At 44.8% G+C, this 22,040-nt stretch overlaps 3 protein-coding genes across 6 annotated transcripts; 1 reads left to right on the plus strand and 2 right to left on the minus strand.

Moving 5' to 3' along the window:
* Positions 1–1,418: 1,418 nt before the first annotated feature.
* On the minus strand, positions 1,419–6,567 carry rac3a (Rac family small GTPase 3a). Its single transcript, XM_084676576.1, has 6 exons — positions 6,417–6,567; positions 4,931–5,002; positions 4,694–4,811; positions 3,775–3,837; positions 3,204–3,363; positions 1,419–2,901 (listed from the first exon to the last, which is right to left on the minus strand). Exons 1-6 carry the CDS (start codon positions 6,449–6,451, stop codon positions 2,771–2,773), a joined length of 579 nt encoding a protein of 192 aa, XP_084532702.1. The 5' UTR covers positions 6,452–6,567; the 3' UTR covers positions 1,419–2,770.
* Positions 6,568–10,028: 3,461 nt separating this feature from the next.
* Positions 10,029–14,400, minus strand: prkar1aa (protein kinase, cAMP-dependent, regulatory, type I, alpha (tissue specific extinguisher 1) a). Of its 2 annotated transcripts, none has more exons than XM_084677615.1 (11): positions 14,259–14,400; positions 13,269–13,448; positions 12,831–12,998; positions 12,000–12,091; positions 11,853–11,914; positions 11,721–11,767; positions 11,275–11,433; positions 11,049–11,109; positions 10,696–10,817; positions 10,495–10,576; positions 10,029–10,264 (listed from the first exon to the last, which is right to left on the minus strand). In XM_084677615.1, exons 2-11 carry the CDS (start codon positions 13,440–13,442, stop codon positions 10,092–10,094), a joined length of 1,140 nt encoding a protein of 379 aa, XP_084533741.1. In that variant the 5' UTR covers positions 13,443–13,448; positions 14,259–14,400; the 3' UTR covers positions 10,029–10,091. The 2 variants fall into 2 exon arrangements, with proteins under 2 accessions (XP_084533741.1, XP_084533740.1); XM_084677614.1 differs by having other exon boundaries at positions 12,792–12,998.
* Positions 14,401–14,402: 2 nt separating this feature from the next.
* On the plus strand, positions 14,403–21,632 carry LOC146254008 (actin-related protein 2/3 complex subunit 1A-A). Of its 3 annotated transcripts, XM_084677616.1 has the most exons (11): positions 14,403–14,421; positions 14,891–15,007; positions 15,929–16,122; positions 17,008–17,112; positions 17,542–17,764; positions 18,042–18,149; positions 18,506–18,712; positions 18,988–19,063; positions 19,713–19,903; positions 20,883–20,973; positions 21,362–21,632. In XM_084677616.1, the coding sequence occupies exons 3-11, from the start codon at positions 16,059–16,061 to the stop codon at positions 21,365–21,367; spliced, it is 1,071 nt and encodes a 356-aa protein (XP_084533742.1). In that variant the 5' UTR covers positions 14,403–14,421; positions 14,891–15,007; positions 15,929–16,058; the 3' UTR covers positions 21,368–21,632. The 3 variants fall into 3 exon arrangements, with proteins under 3 accessions (XP_084533742.1, XP_084533743.1, XP_084533744.1); XM_084677617.1 differs by lacking the exon at positions 14,403–14,421 and having other exon boundaries at positions 16,010–16,122; XM_084677618.1 differs by lacking the exon at positions 14,403–14,421 and having other exon boundaries at positions 14,891–15,002; positions 16,010–16,122.
* The last annotated feature ends 408 nt before the right edge of the window (positions 21,633–22,040 follow it).

Raw genomic sequence — 22,040 nt, forward strand, 5'->3', positions numbered from 1 at the left:
GATTCTCTACGCGTAACGTTTCCCCAGTAAGTTTAATGATACTGTAGGTCCTTAATAATAGTATTATTGCCATTTAAACAACTCACATCTGATTTGAGACTTAAATACTTTTATATCGTTTTTTGCTGAGACATTTTGTAATATTATGAAAAAAAAAAAAAAAGTTTCTAATTAGAACTAAATCAATGGAACACAATAATTTATTTTTAAATAAAACAATATTGACTCTGCCCATGTATACGATTGGAGTAACGTTTACTGTCTTGAAACAAATGACAATTTTGTGAACTTGAATGAAGACAGACTGATTGGGTTTCAGTTGTTCTCTAAACAAATGTATTATGAATTGATGATAACTGCGTCTTATGCACAGGATCAATATGCCCACAAAATGAAAAAAAATGAATAATAATACAAAAATGTTAAACATCCCAAACTGGCAAGAAAACATTTGATCTGCGTTCTTGCATTTTTATGTCTTTAAAAGGTTTGTGTAGCACCTTTATCCCTTTGCCCTTAAAAAAAGAAAAGAAAAAAACGTTTTAATAACCTTACAACCAGATTTACACTTTTAGCCTTTTAGCTTGTGATCTTTTTATCTTTATTATCCCTGTTAGACTTTTGGCTTTTTACTTTGCTAGATACACTTTACACACATTAGGGTTAAAGTTAGGGTGAGGCCTGCTGCTGTTCAGCTTCTCCACAGTCTCCAGCTATCTTGCAGTCTCTTCATCCCTGATCAGTTCATCACTGGTCCACTGCCACCAGGCTGGTCTCTTCATCCCCGATCAGTTCATCACTGGTCCACTGCCACCAGGCTGGTCTCTTCATCCCTGATCAGTTCATCACTGGTCCACTGCAACCAGGCTGGTCTCTTCATCACTGGTCCACTGCAACCAGGCTGAGTTTGGTCTCTTCGTCACTGATCCACTGCCACCTGGCTTGGTCGTTGCAGGCATGTTTGACACATTTTCTCTACTTCCAGATGTTTCCAAGGCCACCTGGTGCTGTCCCCTAGGCATCCCATAATAACACTTTGTTACAGAGTAAACACCTAAACTCCTTGGTTATTAGGGTAACTTCAGTCTTATTCCTAATTCCTAATCTACTAATGTACCACTATTTATACCCATGTTATGGCTCTCATTGTCTTTGGACCTTGTAAAAATTTGAGCAATAATTTTGATGATTTGGAAATCCTGTGACCCACAGATATCTCTCTCAACCCTGAAGAATGTTAGATGGTTCTACTACACATGAATGTCCCTGCTTTTCCAGGCATGTGGCGCAACATCTTCCTAACATTTGTAGTTGTGAGTGCGGTAGGCTACTTAGCTGGAAAAGTCCCATGGACACTACAGCAAATACTGTCAAATTAAACTGTGTTTCTTTATAAACGTATAACCCTGGACATAGGAGTTTATTAAAGAGTTTATTTTGTCAAGACACACTGTGAAACATAATTAAATGCCCTTTTTTATTCTTTTCAAGTTTCTCTTCACAATTCAATATATTATCACAGATGAAACACTAGAGAATCAAAACGCTGGTTACTGAAATCAAGAAAAACTGTCCTACAGTCTTTCTCCCACAGACTGAGGCAGCACAAAATAACCCTCAGGCGGAACCCTCCAGACCGTGTACTTTTAAGCGAAATAGGTTACGTGTTTGAGTTCCAGAAGCTCACGTTTTGGCATGCTAGTTGCTCACAGGCACACTTCCACACACGCCACACTGTCAACCTTTTCTCACCAGTGTGTATCAAATTAAGCTGTGAAGAGATTCTTATTTAGTGCAAGGCAACAAAAAAAAAGGCAAAACATAATCTGTGTAAAAACTGCCATTGTAGAGTTACTCAATGGTTTCTCAATCCTATGACCAAGCACATGCACGTCCGACAGAGGATTGTTCAAAAAGCTGCCGACCTCATCAACAACTGCCTTTAGGTCTGGCCAAATTGATGACAAAATGATGAACAAAACTGAGAAAACATGTACTGCCCTTCATACCAAAAAGCAACAAATATTAGTTATGGACAGCGCAAATACTTTCGCTTGAGGCCACTTATAGGAACTGAAAATACAAGGTTGTGCGGGGCATGCATTCCAAAACAAGTCACGTAATCTTTGACAATGGTAAAGGAAATGCAATTGTTTTGGCTGGAATCCATTAAACGTTGTAAGTGTTTTACATTCTACAGTGTTCGGACAAACAGAAGCTATCCACGATACATTTTCACACACTCTCAAAGCTTTACAAACACACAAACTCTTAAGTTTTGAGAAAATAGAATATACCTGCTAAAAAAGCAAGCCACATAACGCAAAATTCACCAGCTCGCAAATAAGCTTAGAATAGATTAGGGAATTAGTTGTTTTTTTTTCCAAGAAAAAGGTTCAGTAACATAAAAAAAAAAAAATCGCCATAACTATTCCTCTCGTCCAAATAGAAATTGGAATTTCATATTTTTCACTTCATCATTAGAGACACTGGCCCTGTATATCCATCCAATTGATTTAAGGCACAGGTCACACATTATAATCAGAAATACCCAAAGTCGAGTTCACTGTCTATCTTTAACAGACCACCTCACTTCAGTATTTGTGTTTCTCCTAACCAGACTGAGGGGGCGTTGCATCTGGCCATAGTGATCCTTTTCTATGCTGCCAGACAGTGTATCAGCGTTTCAAGCACTTACTAGTCCCCCACCCCATAAGTGTGAGTGACAACAGTGATCCTTCTCCAGGCCGGAGGATCATTCCGGAAGGTCTCAGAAGACGGTGCATCTTTTGCACTTCTTTTTGACCGGCGGAGGACAGAGCACGGCGCGAATGGCCTCGTCGAAGACGGTCTTCAGTCCTCTCTGGGTGAGGGCCGAGCACTCCAGGTACTTCACCGACCCTGGGTGGGGTCAGCCCACAGGAAGAGGAAGGAGAGACAAACACGATGGTGACGTCGTTATGGGAATGATTCAAGATGTCGCTATGACCGAGTAAGGCACGGCACGAGGCAGACTCAAAGTGCTTCACATGAAAACGTGTCATACAATAAAACAGGGTTTTAAAAAGAAAATGCAGAATAACACATTTAAACTAAAGAATAAAAGAGTAAGAGTATACACTTTTAAATGAATCCAAATTGGATTACTTTAGTTAGCATCTAAGTGAATGTTAACTTGTGTTGACAGACGCGTACAGCCCTACCTATCTCCTTGGCCATGGCCAGGCCCTGGGGGTAGGTGATGGGGGAGAGCTTCTTGTCTCTCAGCCTCTCGATGGTGTCCTTGTCGTCCCTCAGGTCCAGCTTGGTGCCCACCAGGATGATGGGCGTGTTGGGGCAGTGGTGGCGCACCTCGGGGTACCACTGGAAAGGTCACACACAGGTCAAAGGTCACACACAGGTCAAAGGTCACACACAGCTCAAAGGTCACACACAGGTCAAATGTCAAATAAAATTACAAACAAAATCCTGTGAGAATGTTCTGTCTACGAGTGCTAATTTGGTGTACTGACTCACTATAAGTCAATGGTAAGTCAAGTTTTTACCTTTAAGACCACCAAGAATGTACCATTACTATGGTAAAATCCACACAAGAAACCAAGCAGTACCATGTCTTACAACAAGGTGGCGATATGGAGTCATTTCACTCAAATATTCTGTCACAAGAAAAAGGGTGCTAAGTAAATGTTGACTATGTCCTTTCTGGCTGTTGACACTTGATAGGGATTTTGAAACCTGGCAGAGCCGAGGTAGAGACATGATTGAGGCACTGACCTTAGCTCTGACGTTTTCAAACGATGCAGGGCTCACCAGAGAAAAACAGATTAGGAACACATCCTAGGGGGCGGAAACAATGCAAAGACAAACCCCAAGTTAACACTGACAGCAGCATTCACTAAAGCTTAACGAAACCGCCAACATGACACAGGCAACATCACAGCACTCATGTCTACCAACGTTTCACAGCTAGAACAGACACCCAGAGCCTGCTACAGGCAGTGAGGCCTGACTCGTCTTTTATGGACGTAAACTACAGGGCACAAACACTTCAGATGAAACGTCTGCAGTTGTTCAGCCTGGTATACAGGCCTTGAATGGGTTGGTTTTGAAAGGGAGCCCTGCGGTTCCTGGCGGGGTCATTGACATTCAGTGCAGGTAGAGTCACAAAGCCAAACCACAGCTGCCAATTTGGGCTCGCTAGCAAGCCAGTGTGAAGCCATGCTGCCCCCCCCAAAAAACATATTATTTTATTTAACTTTTATACAATATGATTCTTTCTGCCAAGAGTCTATACATTTGCTTTCCCGACCTTGAGTTTTGCAGCTCCGAACACTTACAGGAGACATCTTGGTAGGTCATTTGCTAGGACAACAATGGTGTGGCTATCTCCTCCCAAGTTGTACCGAAATATGCCCCTTATTCATTTCCTGTGAAGCGGCAGTGTGCTTTCCAGTAGGACTGTAGGAGTGCTACAGTTAGAGCAACTGGCTTGGGAGATAGACAAAACCACACTGAAAACAGGAAGTTGAGCGGAGGACAAATTAGGTTCCATAAGGGAAGGGGTGGCAAAGGTTTGAGCACAATTATACCACCAGAGGGCAGAGTGTAAGACGAGAGAGAGGTCAAAGGAAACCATCTTGGAGAAAGGAATACAATATCTATCACGTGTGAAAGAAGCGTGTGTGTGTGTTACCGTCTGTGGGTAAGACAGTGGCCTGAGTCGGTCGTAGTCTTCCTGTCCAGCCGTGTCCCAGAGACCCAGGTTGACCGGCTTGCCGTCCACCATCACATTAGCAGAGTAGTTATCAAACCTGCCAGGCCCAGGGAGAGGCAGGAGCGTTCAGGAGGAAGCCCTTTATAACGGGGCACATTCACACGCACATTGGGATAAAGCTCCACGTATCACTGCCAAGGGGGAGTTTGTACTCACACGGTGGGGATGTACTCCCCGGGGAAGGCGTTGGTGGTGTAGCTGATGAGAAGACATGTCTTACCCACCGCTCTGAGAGAGAGAGAGAGAGAGAGAGAGAGAGAGAGAGAGAGAGAGAGAGAGAAAGAAAGAAAGAGAGAGAGTGAGAGAGAGACAGATAGAGAGAGAGACAGAGACAGAGAGAGAGAGAGACAGAGAGAGAGAGAGAGAGAGAGAGAGAGAGAGAGAGAGAGAGAGAGACAGAGAGACAGAGAGAGAGAGAGAGAGAGAGAGAGAGAGAGAGAGAGAGAGAGAGAGAGAGAGAGAGAGAGAGAGAGAGAGAGACTGATAAGATTGTATAAATGTGCATGTTGTCTAAAAGTGCACAGAACCTTTTGCACAGTCCCTGGAAGCCCTATGTGATACTGTGACTCAAACAACAACCTATTACTACCACTGGAATATCTCTGGATGTGGTGTGAATGAACACACACACTTGTTCATTCCTTCAATGAACAAGTGTGTGTGTGGGGGCCCCCGAGACTCCCCCAAACATGGCTGTCACTGCATACAAACAGTACAGTACACCAAGGGGCCCCGAGGCACCTGAACAAACAAAACGCAAGGCCACAAATACAGCAAGGATTGAAAGCACATAACACACACACACACACACACACACATAGTCTGCTGTGTGTAAACACATAAAAGATAGTAACGGAAGTCGAGACTAGAGGAGACTGTCACAAGGAAGACTGCGGAAGAGTGATAAACAGATGGGTAAACAATAGAAGGAATAAGAAAATGAAGATAGGAAGGGTGGGCTAGCCTAGGCGCGCGTGTGCATCAACGGGCTCTGCCACTTAGTTCTTGAAGGAAAACATGTAATTCCTCAAAGGAGTGAGAGAAACTGGGTAGAGTGAGAGGTCTCGGCAATTCAAGAGAACTGAGAAAATGTCCAGTTAAACATTTTTGACATGCTGACGATAAATGTAATTGCTGTTGCCTGGTTCAAGTCGCCCCCGTATGCTCTGTGAGGTGTGAATCACGATCATGACTAACTGGAAATGTGTCTACCAATGAAGTCAAACCTTCGGGAGTTTTTTTTTTACCCAGTTTGACTTATTTCTTTACACAAACTGTTCTGGATCTTAAAATGCAAGAATGCGACATATGCATAGTAGCCTACAAGAACCACACAGCGCTAGATAAGAGTAAATAAAGAATAAATAATTAAGACCCTTGGATATTTTTTTTTCCTTTTCAATTAAATTCGCAAGCTAGATTTCTTGACGGCTTTATACAACTAGCCTGTTAGAAACGATTTATGTTCCACAATCATCTCACGAATCTGTCTAATCTCATGCACTCAGGGGCAAGAGGTAGACAGAACTGACTGCCGACCAATTCAGTCTGCCAGCCCCAGCCCTTTTTGCAAGAATTGCCATAAATGAGAATCACAAGCTAAAAGGCACATTTTCTGTTTTCACTCCACAAAATATCTTACCCATCGCCAACAACTACGCATTTGATGGCCTGCATCTGCAGAGTGGTTGATGGTATCCAAAAGCACTGTTCTACGTTTAAAAATGTTAAAAAGGTTTCCAATATACTGTATTCGTGGTAAGTGGGCTGGTACGGCTGCAGTCAGGAGGAAAGCGTTCTGCCCTTCTGTCGCTGTAAACGAAGCATTACGGAAAAGTCCGAACTGTTTTAAAGGCGCAGTGGTAACTATTCGCAGAATGCAAGTCGACTTCTTGGTTTAATAAAGTGCAGTATCGATTCATTTGATCCAAAATAGAAAACGGATGTAGCTGCAGCTAATAACTGGAGCATTCAATTTAGTAACGGAAAAAAACAAGTACGCTTCTTACAGACTGTGCTGCAGTTCGAACGACTGAGCGCACTTATTTTATTGACTTACTTGACTCACGAGACGCATCTGAAAGAGTATCCGCTGCCAGCCCTGAAGATGAAACCTGGCACCACATATCCACAGAACTCAGTAACTTGAAACACACTTTACAAAGCCAAACAGGAACAAAACTAATTAAAAACAACAACACGCAAATAACCAGACACACACATATAAAAGGACCACTTCCATTACTTGTAAGAATTTTTTTATTGCTTGACCCGCCATCAGGACAACCTATACCAAAATGATTAAAACTCTGAGCACAACTGGTAAAATCAAACCTTGTACAGTAGTCATCATAAGGATAAGAACAACAATAGAAAAATGGTCCTCTGGCCAATGCAACAGCTTTGGGGACACTGTAGCCTTTTTACAAACATTAAGAGCATGAAAAACGGGAGCATTAAGCAGTTCTTTTCTCTATAAGCCCTGATTCCAGTATCCTAGACAGAAACAAAACCTGACATTTAGGTAATGGATTTTGTACCGTACCAGACTCAACGAACAAGGTCTGGGTTCGGACACTTGCGTTAAGTTGTGGTTATTATCGGGTTTGCGCTTAAATCACCTCCCTTACTGGTTAGTCAAAAATACTTCTGAAAATGAATGATGCTTTTGATATGAACAGAGGATAAAAAGGCAAACCACTTGATATGTGATACACGTGTGGTACAGTCTATATGGGCGGAAACTATATATTCATAAGAAAATAAAAAGTCAAATGAAAGTAGCCATAATTTTGTTTTTTGTTGTTGCTGTATTATACTATACTAAAAACACAGCCATCAGGATATATTCTATCCCAATTGGTAAAATTACGATTTTATTCAATGGCAAAAATTAGTATTCTTAAAAAAAAAAAAAAAAAAAACTTTTTTTCTTTTTCAACAAGAAACAATGCCAGACAAAATGTAATCAACTCAAAAGACATTACCAAGGACAACAGCAAATATATCCAAAACTTAAACATAGTTTAAGATTAGTTAAACAACTTTGCTAAATCTAGCAAGGCAATGCCTTCCCATCTCTTCTCCGGAATATTTAGTTCAGCATGTGGAAAAATACATATTATTATCTTCACAACAATTTGATTCAAGTCCCCCATTAGAAGGACTCTCGTGGACTTAAAACCTGTGCCAAAATGAATCTCTGCTTGTTGGCACACCTAGTATGCAAAGACAAAACATTAGACACCTTCAGGCTAAGGAGAATAAATTCAGTTCCATGTTTGAACTGTGTAAAAAAAGATGCACCCATAGCGAACTGAAATGAGAAGGAACATAAACTTTCCCTGTGCCAGAAAGAAACATGTCAAACAGGACTTGGTTCTAAACGTGTCCAGAGGGAGTGCAGTGGAGGCGCTTCTTCAAACCAGTCATGTGACACAGCTTACAGCATTCTAGAAGTCTAGGATAGACGGCCTACTGCCTCGAACCAAACCTTCAATAGGCTGACCCGCGAGACATCCTATAAAGCAGTTTAGGACAGAGGTTTAAAAAAACGGAGTGGTCTGCATCTCTGACCTACAGCGGTCCCAGTCTTTGATCCATCCCCTACCGTGGAGAATTATCTTGCCTTTGACTGAAACCAACTAATCCTGATGTACCAAAATGCAGCGCAGTGGCATGTGCCATCAGTGGAAGTGATGGGCATTCTTTAAACATGGACCACGTGTTACTGGCTTAACCCAAGATGGAGGTTAGTGACACTAAGACAGCGAGCACATGGCTGCAATACTGGAGTTTATTTTGAAGACTCGTTTGACCCAGTGAAGTTCTCAACCTGTCTGATGAGTAAGTGTTTGTCCATTCAAACTAGTGTCTGGAGCAAGGACACATGTTAAGCCTCTTCAACGGTAAAATCATCTTAGATTCATCACTGCAAACGTATAACAACGTCTCACATTTTAAGAAGGAGTAATTAGAAATACTGTAATTAGCAAAGAAAACTTCACTTTGCAGCACCCCCATGACACAGTGACGAGACCCCGCCCCCTTCAGCCGTCCCATTTGGCACTAGCTTGGTTTGTAGCTGGCATTAGCTGTATTCCTCCCTCCCAGGTCAAAGTTCAGAAGAACGTTCCAGAACGTTACAAGCTTGTCCTCTGGGAGACGTCTGCTATTCTAGATTGGGAGGAGCTAAGAAATATTAAGAGTCTCCAAGCTGAACATGAAGGCAGTCTGATCCTTCAAGGTAACCTTAAAGCTTGAACATCGAAGTACCTCAAGTTCTCATCTGAAATACCGGGACCAAATGCAACATCAAATAATATAGTAGCCGGCGCGTATAAACAGTTTTTTTCTTCAATATATATCACAAACTGTGCAAAAATTATGGTTATGGTCATTTACTCCTACTTTATATAAGCTGTATATGTGCAACTATAATGATTTTAAAAAAGCACATTATGTCACCATGGTAACAATGGCGTTTCTTTCTTCTACTAAGTACCCTTGGGAAACAAAACCAAAAATAATAATAATAATAATAATTAAGACATACCACTGAAACACACCGAAGAACAAGGAGCAGCCTTTGGCGTATCTATTCAAAATTCAAAGCAGGTAGCCCCCCCCCCACCACACACACACACAAACAATTCCCATGATTCCACCTCGAACCTCAGACACGAAGGAAGTCACGGCAACCTCTGTCTTCTGCCTGACCCACGTTTCCACGGCAACGCGTCGTGAGTGTCACCTGTTTCGTCACAACTTTACGATCCTAACTTGAGAAACTGCAGGCGACTGAGGCCTCGATACAGGTTTCCCATCGATGGTTAACGCGCAAAGTTCAGCATAGTTACATACCCATCGCGAAAACCACAAACGGAAAACTCCCATATTACATAAACCCTAACGTGTCAACCCATTATGTGTAGTTCTGCTCTCGACCTGTAGGAGGCACACACCGAACCAACCCTTTGCCTTTTACCTTAAAATACAAACAGACATTATGCACAAGCGTCAAAGGATTCTGTGCACAAACCAAACGAAAACAGAGAGAGGTAACGGCCATTGAGACGTCCTCTACAAGTGATCGTACGTGGGCACCTGCGTGTGAAGGCATGTATCGAAAGAGTCAACATCAGAAAAGAAAGAGTCAACATTAGAAAAGAAAGAGTTAACATCAGAAAAGAGTTAACATTAGAAAAGAAAGCGGTTTTGCATTGGTGGGCCCTGCGCTGGGGGGGGGGGGGGGAGAGAGGGGGCGGAGGAGAGGGTGGGGAAGAGAGAGGGGTGGTGTGGAGGAGAGGAGGGGGACTCAGACAGAGAGAGACACGAAGCTGTTGTACTGCTGGATGTTCCTCTTCAGGATGTCTGAGCAGGGCCCCAGCACGCGCTCGAAGCGAGGCCGGTCCAGCTTGACACACTTCAGGGGGCCCCGGGACACCACGGTGGCTGCCCGCGGCCGGTTCATCAGCAGGGCGATCTCACCTGAGGCAGGAAGCAGGGGGACGTTACAGCTTACACAGAAAAATGATATACATCATAATGATATACATAAACTCAAATATATCAATTGTATGATATATAAGTAGAATGATTATTGTATATCGATCGATCGATATCTATCTATCTATATATCTAGCGATATATATATATATAGATAGATATAACACATCTTGAAAGCACTGCCCAAAAATACAGTTGCAGTTAACACTCACCAAAATAGTCGGACGGCCCGAGTCTGCCCACTTCTACAAACTCCTCGTGCTCCGAGCGTCTCTGGAGCACTGCGGCCGAGCCCTGCACACACACACACACACACACACACAACACGGTCAGGGCTGTCCTGTGACACACACACACCATTATCGTTCTGTTCCACACACGGTTCCACGCACGCCAGAAAAGGTGAGCTTAACCTCTAGAATGATGAAGAACTCGTCGCCCGGCTCTCCCTGAACCACGATCTTCTGCCCGTCCTCGAACTGCACCGTCTCCAGGGCGTCCGCCACCGTGAGCCTCTCCCACTTATCCAGGGACTCTGCAAAAGGCCAGCCGCAGTTACGCAGCTGTACCACCGGGTGGCACCAAACGTACTTTTCGCATTCGTGCGGGAAAGACGTCCCAATGGGTTGTGTTGTTGTCCGTTGCAACCCGTTTTGTAAACTCAGGACAGGGCACAACATAAACTGTCCGTTTTAGGTGAAATGCGGAACGTTTTGAGAAAAGGTTGCGCTGTGCGAGTGATAGAACATGTTGGCCGGCTTCTCACCTAGGATGGACACCTTGCTGAGGAATTCCTCATACATCTTCCGCTTTCTCAAAGTGCTCCCCTGAAACAGAGACGAAACACAAGAGAATCCACACCATGCAGTACACTGTTACCCCGCAGAGAAAGGCCACAATTTATGATCAACAAAAGATAAGTGACGATAGACGATATTAATATGACCAATTCAAATACGACCGGTCAGGTCTGGCGGTTCAGCCTGTCTCACCATGAGTATTCTCCGGTAGCTGTCTCTGTCGATGCCCCACAGTTTGACGATGGTCTTGGCCCGGACGGTGGCCGCCCGGGGGGTCCCGTAGATCAGGGCCAGCTCTCCGAAGCTGCCCCCCTCCCCGATGTTGGTCACCCACTCCCCGTTCACGTACACCTGTGGGAGGATGGAGGGAGAGAGAGAGAGACATGGAGGGATACAGAGACATGGAGTGAGAGTGAGAGAGAGAGACATGGAGGGAGAGAGAAAGTGAGAAAGAGACATGGAGGGAGAGTGAGAGAGAGAGAGAGAGAGAGAGAGAGAGAGAGAGAGAGAGACATGGAGGAAGAGAGAGAAAGAGACAGGGAGAAAGATACATGGATGGAGAGAGAAAAACAAGGTCCAGTAAATCGCTGTTAGAGTTCAAGAATCCTCGACAGGAAACTCCTCTGATTAACACTTACATCCATCTCTCCTTGGTCGATGACATAGAAGTTGTCCCCTTCGTCACCTGCGGGAGGCCAGAACACCAGTTAGCGACCTCACTGCCACTTCCACCACCAGTCCGGTTACTTTAACGCACCAAAACGACAAACCTTGCTGGATGACCGTCTCTCCCGCGATGTAGGTGACGGAGAACATGGCGTCGAAGATGTCACTGGAGGAGAGGAGAACAGTGTTAAGCTCAATGACGACGTCGACGGGGTGGAATGAACCGCCTGTGGGGCTGTGCTGCTAGCCACCTTCTCTCATTGTCATCCAAGTGAGCGAACAGCACGTTCTTCTCAATGGCTTTAGCCAAGGCGGCCATTGTCTTGTAGTCCTTCGGGATAACCTGAAGCAAAAGGTGGGCAGTTAGATCTCAAAACATACACGGGACAAAATGATATGCTTTGAGCCAATCATCGTTGAGCATTATTGTTTGACAGGAAAATCCTATTGGAGACAAACATGTTAGTCAATGAGGCAAATTCATCATTGAGGCATCCTCTAAGGCTGTTAAAATGTCATCAATAAAAAGGAATGGCTGTTAAATTGTTATGTCATGCTCAACGAATCACAAGTCTATATACTTTTTTAGGGCATTTTGGGTCTACTGGGACAGCGAATGAAGAGACAGGAAGAGGAAGACAGACAGGAAATCAATGTGAGAGAGAGAGAGAGAGAGAGAGAGAGAGAGAGAGAGAGAGAGAGAGAGAGAGAGAGAGAGAGAGAGAGAGAGAGAAGGTGAGATAGTGAGTGAGAAACAGAGAGTGTGTGTGAGAGAGAGTGAGAGAGAACGAGAGTGAGTGAGAGAGAGAGAGAACATGCAGGAAATGGCTGGATTTGAACCCTAACATCAGAAGTTCTAAATAAATAAAGCAAAAGATTTAGCTGTACATCAACAATTGTCAGTGAACAGAATGGCATGACATAATTAAATCAACATTTCAAGTCAGTAGCAAAACATCAACCATGCAGCATAACAGGTTAACATCCACAGTCATTCTCAACCCTACAGACTCAGTAAAGATGATAATAGTTATAGTGTGCACCTGTAGCGTGGTGTGATTGGCTGAGGGCTGACCCCTGACCTTTCTGACGTATGAGGCGGCATCTTCCTCTGTGTAGACTTCGGCGCTGATGGCGCCACGGCGACGGCGGCCCTTCACCACGGGGTTCATGGGGGGGGAAACCTCGTCTTCGCGAGAGTCCGAACGAGAGCTCGACTTCTGCTGGCTCAGGATCTGCTTGGATTCCTCCTGTTTGGAGACACGGGAAGGTGACAGATGTAAACAAACTGATACGGGCCCTCTTGACTTGATGCAGGTATGGATTTGGAATTAAGGCATTCCATATACTTTGTTTTAACAGATATGAATATAAAAATAGGCCTATGCATAGACATTATACACCCAAAAAATCCCCATCCTTTGAGGAAACTTAACCAGAGGTAAACCGTCTGACTTAAAAACAAGCATACTCTAAATCAAGCTAATATTGGTGCAATCCTGCAATGAACTAGTACCCACCTTCTCCATCCTCTCAAAGTACTCTCTAAGGAAACCCATGGGTCTGTCGGGTCTGGAGGTGCAGAGCTGCACGATGCAGTCTTTGAGGAGTTGCTGGATGTTGTGTTTTTGCACATAAAGCTCGCATTCTCGGAGGCTTCTCTCCTCTTCACTGCTTGTGCTGCCCGACGCCATCGTCACCTACCGAGGGAATAAAAGTTAGCGTGTACGTGCAAGAGAGAGAAACAGAGCGTGGATAAAAGAGAGAGAAGTGTTGGACGGTCCAAGCAACGGTAAGATGACGGGAGTGGTAAGTTTGCGAAAGTTTACAGACGAACAGAAAGTATAGAGTCAAGCAACGACACAGAGCAGATTTTCTCTCGCCCTTATCACAGTTGAGCAGTTAGCTAGCAGTAACGTGACAATCCTAGAGTCATCTAGAAAGTATGCAACACTTAGGTGCCAAAACATGCTAATCTGCTAAAAGCCTGGCTAATTATGGCTTTTAGGTAACTGTTGCTCACTTGCTGTCAATTGAGCTAAACATATAGAGACGCTTTAGACGGATACTTTGAAACCCCTCACACTTTATTCCAATAAATAAAAAGATGGGCTCAGTTAGCTTGCTACGATTGAGCAAATTAGCTTGCTAGGCTAGTTTGCTTCGACCTTGTGCAACCTGCACAGGTTGCAGTAGCTTGCATCCTAGCTCCACCCATTTGAAATATGTGACCTAACGTCGCCGAATTCACTTTGATAATCTAAAACGCTCAAAAAGTATTGTGGCATTGCCCTGCAGCACCCTGCTAGCTGTGAGGCCCGCAGACAATTCTATAAAACAGCCATCTTGAGTATCTGACTGAGCCGAGAAGACTAGCTAGCTAGCTCTAGTTAGCTACCGTGTTAGCTAGCGTAATCACAACAAATTGAAAAAGCGCACGATGCAACCACTGATGTGCAGATCCACTCCACGATTTCAAGGTGGCTATTATTTCGAATGAAAATACTTACCAATACCGATGGATCTTCTCTCGTATTTCACAAGACAATGTTTTTTCTGTCACTGACAGTTCTTCGTCCCTGTGTTTTCTTTTTGTCTTTTTCTTTTTTTCTCAGACCTTGGCTGGCTGTACTACCGGAACTAAGATTGGACCAATCACAACCTGCCATTGACGTATTTTGCCTCGTTCTGGCACACCGTCACCATAACTACCTTAAAGACCCATGCTTTGTTTTTGTACTTAGTGTCACACTACCTACTATTGCACTGCCTCGAGTCTACTATACCCTGTACTAACAAAAGTGTCGATGACACCCAAAAGACAAGATGCTTTACTGAGTCCTGATGATTACAACTTTGTCACACTCAAGTCATTCTGTATGAATGACTGCTCAATACATTTCTTGAATTAATTAATGAGGGCTCTTGAAAGCTTAGTACATGTTTCAGTTCAAGGTGTATGCATTGAAACAGTGGAAACATAATTTGTTCTTGCAAGTGGCACTTATGTTGTCAGTAATAACAAAGAATGTATGAGGCTAGACCTCAGGTGCTTGATCAATGACTGTGCACAGACACACCCTCTCTCTCCCCCCTCCCTCCCTCTCTCCCTCCCTCCCTCCTCCCCACCTTATCACTCCAGTTTCTCCGACAGTCTTCCAAAGCACGGCTTCATTCGCGTCGACTGCCCAGAGTCCGCGAATACGGTCCTGCAACAACCAGCAAGCTCGCACAAAGAAGAAACCCGACACCTTGTAAGGTAAGTGGAGCCCTTACGCTCTTCCATGTCTTATTATAGAAGCAGAGACTGTTGTTTGACAGGTTTTGCTGGCACGCTACTCGTGGATTTGGCTCCTTCCTTGTTCCATTGATTGTTTAAAGATAAGACAGACATTATTGTCCCAAAGGAAATTTGTGTTGGGGAACATAGTGTCTGCTGTTAAAATACAAATAACAAACATACAGAACTGACACAGGCACACACACACACACACATACACAGGCACACACAGGCACATACATAACCTACAATACACAGACCGCCATCCACCACTAAACTGCTCACTTTTAGGCATAAATATGACAGGTCCCTATGCATTTCCTCATTCTCTGTTCCTTGGCACAGGAGATATTGAGAGCCTTTTCAGAAATGTGCTCCAATGTGCGCCTTGTCCCAATGGCACAGAGTTTCAAGGTGTGTCAAACCTGCAGAGGAAACGTGTATGATAGTAGCGGAATGCTATGAGCATGACTGATTGTTGGTTCAGATTGATGAGATCTTTCTATAGACCACCGAGGGCTGAAAAGTCCCAGAAACTCTTAAACTTTCTGATGAAAAGCTTTTGGCTTATATACCCCACTAGAAAACAGCAAGCAGGGCACCTTTCCCCCCAGGAGAAGTGTATGTTGACATTAGAAAAAGGCAAAAACAACTGTGCCAAACCAACAGGGAGTAATTACATGTGTTTACATTGTAATTACCGGAACTGATAAAAGTCTAGTTTCTTGTTGGTCAATGTTCAACTTACTGACCAAACAAGTACAGCCCTAAAACGAGCCCTTTTCATGCTATAATATGGTAGATCTGGAGTATATTGGATAGCCTACATATTTACAACATCATTTTTTCTTCACCCAGATTGAAATAGATTTATTTGTCGTCGTTTTTTGTCACTGACAGACTCATCCTTGGAACCCTATCTTTCATCCTCTCCTTCCTCATCCTGGATTTTGCTGCAATTACATCTCCAAACCCTCCCAGAAAAGACATTCCTCTCCCGGCCACATTCCAGAGACCTCCAGGTTGAGACATGTCTCTCTACAGCTTCGGGCTGGAGCCCTTGTCCTGCCACGCCTGGAATAAAGACAGGACGCGTGAGTGAAACCAGTCCACCTGCATTCCCCTCTATCTACATCTATCTATATCTATCTCTTTATTTCTCTCTTTATCTCTCTCTCTCTCTGTCTCTCTCTCTCTCTCTCTCTCTCTCTCTGTCTCTCTCTGTCTCTCTCTGTCTCTCTCTCTCTCTCTCTCTCTGTCTCTCTGTCCTCTGTCTCTCTCTGTCTCTCTCTCTCTCTCTCTCTCTCTCTCTCTCTCTCTGTCTCTCTCTGTCTCTCTCTCTCTCTGTCTCTCTCTCTCTCTCTCTCTCTCTCTCTCTCTCTCTCTGTCTCTCTCTGTCTCTCTGTCCTCTGTCTCTCTCTATCTCTCTCTCTCTCTCTCTCTCTCTCTCTCTCTCTCTCTTTCTCTCTCTCTCTCTCTCTCTCTCTCTCTCTCTGTCTCTCTCTGTCTCTCTCTGTCTCTCTGTCCTCTGTCTCTCTCTGTCTCTCTCTGTCTCTCTCTCTCTCTCTCTCTCTCTCTGTCTCTCTCTGTCTCTCTCTCTCTGTCTCTCTCTCTCTCTCTCTCTCACACACACACATACCCACTCCCACAAACACACACCCACACATCATAACTTCCCTTCCAGTACTGATAAGCATGGGTATGGATCCTTACATTACAGAGTAAGTCGTTTGTGTAATGGACCCTCATAAAAGTTGGCCAGTTTCCATGTGAAGATTAGATTAGCAACTGTGGAAATGGGATATCTACAGTGAGTAAGTAGCTCTTACCCACCCAGCAAAAGGCTTCTAATGCTTAATCTACCACATAGTATTATACAGTGTCCAGGGCCTGTGTTCTGCTCGATAGCTTTTGTCTGGCTACACTGTATTGTAGGTGTTAAGATGTCTCCTTCTCCCTGTCTCCTTCTCCCTCCACAGAGATCGCTGTGAGTCCCAACAACAGTGTGGTGAACATTTATGAGAAGAAAGGCCAGGAGTGGGCTAAGATCCACGAGCTGACTGAACACAGTGGACGCATCACAGGTACGGTGGCTGACATCACTTATCCCACGTCCACTAGAGGTCACAAGCAGTTTCCTTATCATGGTTATGAATGAGACCACTGTTTCTGGTGGATTTCTACACCAAGCTGCTCTCACGAAGTTGCTGGTGCCGAAATATTATTGAGAAATGTTGAGAAACAGTCTGGTAAATGGATGTTGAGTGACTCTGACGATCTCTGATCTTACATTTAGTCATTTAGCAGACGCTCTTATCCAGAGCGACTTACAGTAAGTACAGGGATATTCCCCCCGAGGCAAGTAGGGTGAAGTGCCTTGCCCAAGGACACAACGTCATTTGGTACAGCCGGGAATCGATCTGGCAACCTGCAGATTACTAGCCCGATTCCCTCACCGCTCAGCCACCTGACTCCCACACATCTTACATCGGTGACAAGTCATCTTTTACCAGGTGTGGACTGGGCTCCGGAGTCCAACCGCATCGTGACGTGTGCCTCGGACAGGAATGCCTACGTGTGGACCCTGAAGGACGGCCAGTGGAAGCCCACCTTGGTGCTGGTGCGCATCAACCGCGCCGCCACCTGTGTCAAGTGGTCTCCCCAGGAGAACAAGTTTGCTCTGGGCAGCGGCGCTCGCCTCATCTCCGTCTGCTACTTTGAGAAGGAGAACGACTGGTGAGAATCGGACTTTGGTCGTGTTTCTGGTCCTGTTAACAGAAGGGGGGGTTGGCCCAAGCGCAGTGCCCCAACCGGTGTTGTACCGAAATCGGTGACCGATCGAAAACTGTGACCAGGAGTCACTGTTCTAACGGCAGTTTTTGATCGGTCACCAATTTCTTGATGTCTTGCCCTCTCGATACATTTCCTGTTTATCTCCAACTGTCACAGTCCAAAAAAATAAATATCTTTGAAAAAAAGCGGATGAAATACTGTGACCTTTGACCCCCACCAGGTGGCTCAGTAAGCACATTAAGAAGTCCATCCGCTCCACAGTGCTCAGCCTGGACTGGCACCCCAACAACGTCCTGCTGGCTGCCGGCTCTGCAGACTTCCACTGCAGGTCAGGACAGGGGCACAAGATCATTTATAACACCCTGATCTGAGACTCTCAGATCGATGTGCATTTGCCAATACATAACTGGCCAAAGCAAAAGCCCTGTAACTTCCCCCACTTATCTGTTTACCAAGATTTTCCTGCCTAGCAGAAGTGCCAAAGACATGCTGATAACAAATGTTGTACTGTTTTTCTTATTTGCATTATTTACCCTGACCCCCCCTCCCCATCCTCCACCCTAAATCCCCCATGTCAATGTTAGAGAACAAGCTCTTTATATTAAATCAGCTCATGCCATGTCGACGGAGCCGAGCGTTCGAAAAATGCCGTCCCTTTGATTTAACCCCTCCCCCCCTCCACAGAATCTTTTCAGCCTACATTAAGGACCTGGAGGACAAGCCGGGCCCCACGTCCTGGGGGTCCAAGATGCCCTTCGGGGAGCTGCTGCTGGAGAACAAGGACTTTGGAGGCTGGGTGCACAGTGTCTGCTTCTCCCCCAGTGGAGACCAGCTAGCCTGCGTGAGCCACAACAGCAGCATCAGTGTGGTGGATGCCAGCCAGGGCAAAGCGTGAGTGACAGGGGGGGGGCAGGGACACTTCTGGGTTGGTGCCAGGAAGATGGAAACAGGTGATGACATCTTCCTGAGAACAGGTCATTGTTAAAAGACAGGATCGGCTACCTGGCTGTGCTGTTGTAAAGAGCGACTGTGTGGATACATTCCTTGGCAAAACCACGGTTGTAGAAGTAACCTACAGGTTAGCTTTGCGCCATCTCCTCTGGCGTAAAAGGTCTAAGAGTTGTGGACTGAAACACAACTTGACCTTTGACCTTGTGTGTTTGCAGGGTGACCCAGCTGACCACGGACCACCTCCCTCTTCTGAGTGTTCTCTATGTGAACCCCACTGAACTAGTAGCTGCGGTGAGACGCCGTGCTTTTTTTGGCTGTCAGCCTCTTTCTCATTCTGTCTCTCCTACACACACGTACACCTAAACACACATACAAACAACTGTTGTTTAAGACAAAGTTGCTCTTTTTGCGTGTGTGTGTGAGAACGATAGAGAGATGGACACAGATAAATTCAGACAGAGACAGAGTTGGTCAGTAGACAGGATATGACATCTCTCCACAGCAGGTGCACCTAAAGCAGGAAGTGTCTAACAATTGATGGGGGTCTGGACCAGACTATTACCAGATACTGTCCATCCTACAGATCAATAGCTAGGACCCTTTTAAGATCTCAACCATCTTTATTGATTCAACAACATCCATAACAACCCAGTCAAATGTCTACATTGCAGACACAGCAATCCAGGAGAACAACTCATGGAAAGCAGCGGCAGACTATTGTTTTAAAATATCTAGAAAGACAAAGAATGACAATGTCATTAGAAAGTCCAACAGTTCATTCAAATATTATACAAAAGGTCAAAGTAAATCTATCAGTAAAATAGCAAGTGCACTGCTTTACTTTGTCCCTGAGAAGGACAGAAATGTTTTCCTAGCACCGATAGAATCCAGTCTACTCTCCAGATCCAGTCCCATTCTTCCATCCTGTATTCCATCCCAGGGCCACGACTGCTGCCCCTACCAGTTCTCCTACAAGGGCGTGGGCAGTCTGGAGTTTGTTAAGAAGCTGGACATTCCCAAGCAGACCTCCAAGGGCAGCATGTCCGCCATGCAGCACTTCCGCAACCTGGACAAGAGGGCCACCGAGGACGACATCAACGAGCTGGGGAACAAACACCAGAACAGCATCACGTAAGGTTCAAAGCACCAGAACAGCATCACGTAAGGTTCAAAGCACCAGAACAGCATCACGTAAGGATTAAAGCACCAGAACAGCATCACGTAAGGATTAAAGCACCAGAACAGCATCCTGTAAGGGTCAAAGCACCAGAACAGCATCACGTAAGGTTCAAAGCACCAGAACAGCATCACGTAAGGATTAAAGCACCAGAACAGCATCACGTAAGGATTAAAGCACCAGAACAGCATCCTGTAAGGGTCAAAGCACCAGAACAGCATCCTGTAAGGGTCAAAGCACCAGAACAGCATCACGTAAGGGTCAAAGTACCAGAACAGCATCACATAAGGGTCAAAGTACCAGAACAGCATCCTGTAAGGGTTAAAGCACCAGAACAGCATCCTGTAAGGGTCAAAGCACCAGAACAGCATCCTGTAAGGGTCAAAGCACCAGAACAGCATCCTGTAAGGGTTAAAGCACCAGAACAGCATCCTGTAAGGGTCAAAGCACCAGAACAGCATCCTGTAAGGGTCAAAGCACCAGAACAGCATCCTGTAAGGGTCAAAGCACCAGAACAGCATCCTGTAAGGGTTAAAGCACCAGAACAGCATCCTGTAAGGGTCAAAGCACCAGAACAGCATCCTGTAAGGGTCAAAACACCAGAACAGCATCCTGTAAGGGTTAAAGCACCAGAACAGCATCCTGTAAGGGTCAAAGCACCAGAACAGCATCACGTAAGGGTCAAAGTACCAGAACAGCATCCTGTAAGGGTTAACGCACCAGAACAGCATCCTGTAAGGGTTAACGCACCAGAACAGCATCACGTAAGGGTTAACGCACCAGAACAGTAGAGAGTGAGAGAGGGATAAAGGGAGAGAGGGAGAGAGAGAATGCCAAAAGAAGGTTTAAAGTTACTTTAATTGCTTCATGTGCCAGTTGGATGATTTAATACAGCTGCACCAAATGCAGTGACTTCCTATGTGTGTCCTGCAGTCAGCTGTGTGTGGTGTCTGGAGAGAAGGCCAGAGTGGAGACCTACAGCAGTGTGGGTCTGGACGGAGCCCTGGTTCTGTGGAACTTCAAGGTAACAGTCCACCAATGAGATGTTCTCTTCCATACAGTCCACCAATGAGACGCTCTCTGTTCCATACAGTCCACCAATGAGATGCTCTCTTCCATACAGTCCACCAATGAGACGCTCTCTGTTCCATACAGTCCACCATTGAGATGCTCTCTTCCATACAGTCCACCAATGAGACGCTCTCTGTTCCATACAGTCCACCATTGAGATGCTCTCTTCCATACAGTCCACCAATGAGACGCTCTCTGTTCCATACAGTCCACCAATGAGATGCTCTTTTCCATACAGTCCTCCAAAGAGATGATCTCAGAGGATGTTTTGTACATTATCAGTAGGTTAATATAGCCACCATTTATGCTTGAAAGTGACATTGTTTTTTTTCTATTTGCAGCATTAATTATGTGAAGACTAGAGAAGCCATCCATCCTGCACTGGACGGCTTTTATACCAGATTGATCTAAAGTTCACCACTTATTATTTTGGGTGAAAACCAAGAGTTATTTGTGTTCTATTGCAATTTCCTCTGGAGAAACAGGGACTGCATCTGAATGGATTCGTTTTGGACTGGAAGGCTATTGTGCCACCATAAGTTAATGGTTCAGATAAAGATTGTGCTTGATAATTGAAATCAATAAATCAATACTATTTCGTAAGAAATATAATGTGTACTGGATGTTTTTTCTACAAAGCTTGACTGTCTCTGATGATTTTAGTTTGTGTCACTATCACCTTTCTCTATCAGTCATCTGAAAGGAGACATTCTTTACCTTAGTACATGTTCTGTGTTAAAGTAACTACTGCACAGGGGCCTCATCCATCACTAACTGAAAACACTGAACAACATCCGTGATTTGACTCATCTACAGAAACCCACAAGATGGAGACTATTGCTCATGAATCCTCCACACAGTGCAGATGGTGCAGGTGTTTATACTCATGAATCCTCCACACAGTGCAGATGGTGCAGGTGTTTATACTCATGAATCCTCCACACAGTGTAGATGGTGCAGGTGTTTATACTCATGAATCCTCCACACAGTGCAGATGGTGCAGGTGTTTATACTCATGAA

This window comes from Hypomesus nipponensis, chromosome 17 (genome assembly GCF_054491055.1).
Source record: "Hypomesus nipponensis isolate SF chromosome 17, ASM5449105v1, whole genome shotgun sequence".
NCBI lineage: Eukaryota > Metazoa > Chordata > Actinopteri > Osmeriformes > Osmeridae > Hypomesus > Hypomesus nipponensis.

Coding starts and splice junctions, on each gene's coding strand:
- rac3a (XM_084676576.1), bottom strand. CDS start 6,451: ATGCAGGCCATCAAATGCGTAGTTGTTGGCGATGG. Junction 4,812..4,930: donor GGGGAGTACATCCCCACCGT/GTGAGTACAAAC, acceptor TGGGCCTGGCAG/GTTTGATAACTACTCTGCTA. Junction 3,364..3,774: donor TTGAAAACGTCAGAGCTAAG/GTCAGTGCCTCA, acceptor TGACCTTTCCAG/TGGTACCCCGAGGTGCGCCA.
- LOC146254008 (XM_084677616.1), top strand. CDS start 16,059: ATGTCTCTCTACAGCTTCGGGCTGGAGCCCTTGTCCTGCCACGCCTGG. Junction 18,150..18,505: donor TCTGCAGACTTCCACTGCAG/GTCAGGACAGGG, acceptor CCCCCTCCACAG/AATCTTTTCAGCCTACATTA. Junction 19,064..19,712: donor CCACTGAACTAGTAGCTGCG/GTGAGACGCCGT, acceptor ATTCCATCCCAG/GGCCACGACTGCTGCCCCTA.
- prkar1aa (XM_084677614.1), bottom strand. CDS start 13,442: ATGGCGTCGGGCAGCACAAGCAGTGAAGAGGAGAGAAGCCTCCGAGAA. Junction 12,999..13,268: donor ACTTTGAGAGGATGGAGAAG/GTGGGTACTAGT, acceptor GTCTCCAAACAG/GAGGAATCCAAGCAGATCCT. Junction 10,577..10,695: donor AGTTCTTCATCATTCTAGAG/GTTAAGCTCACC, acceptor GTGTGTGTGCAG/GGCTCGGCCGCAGTGCTCCA.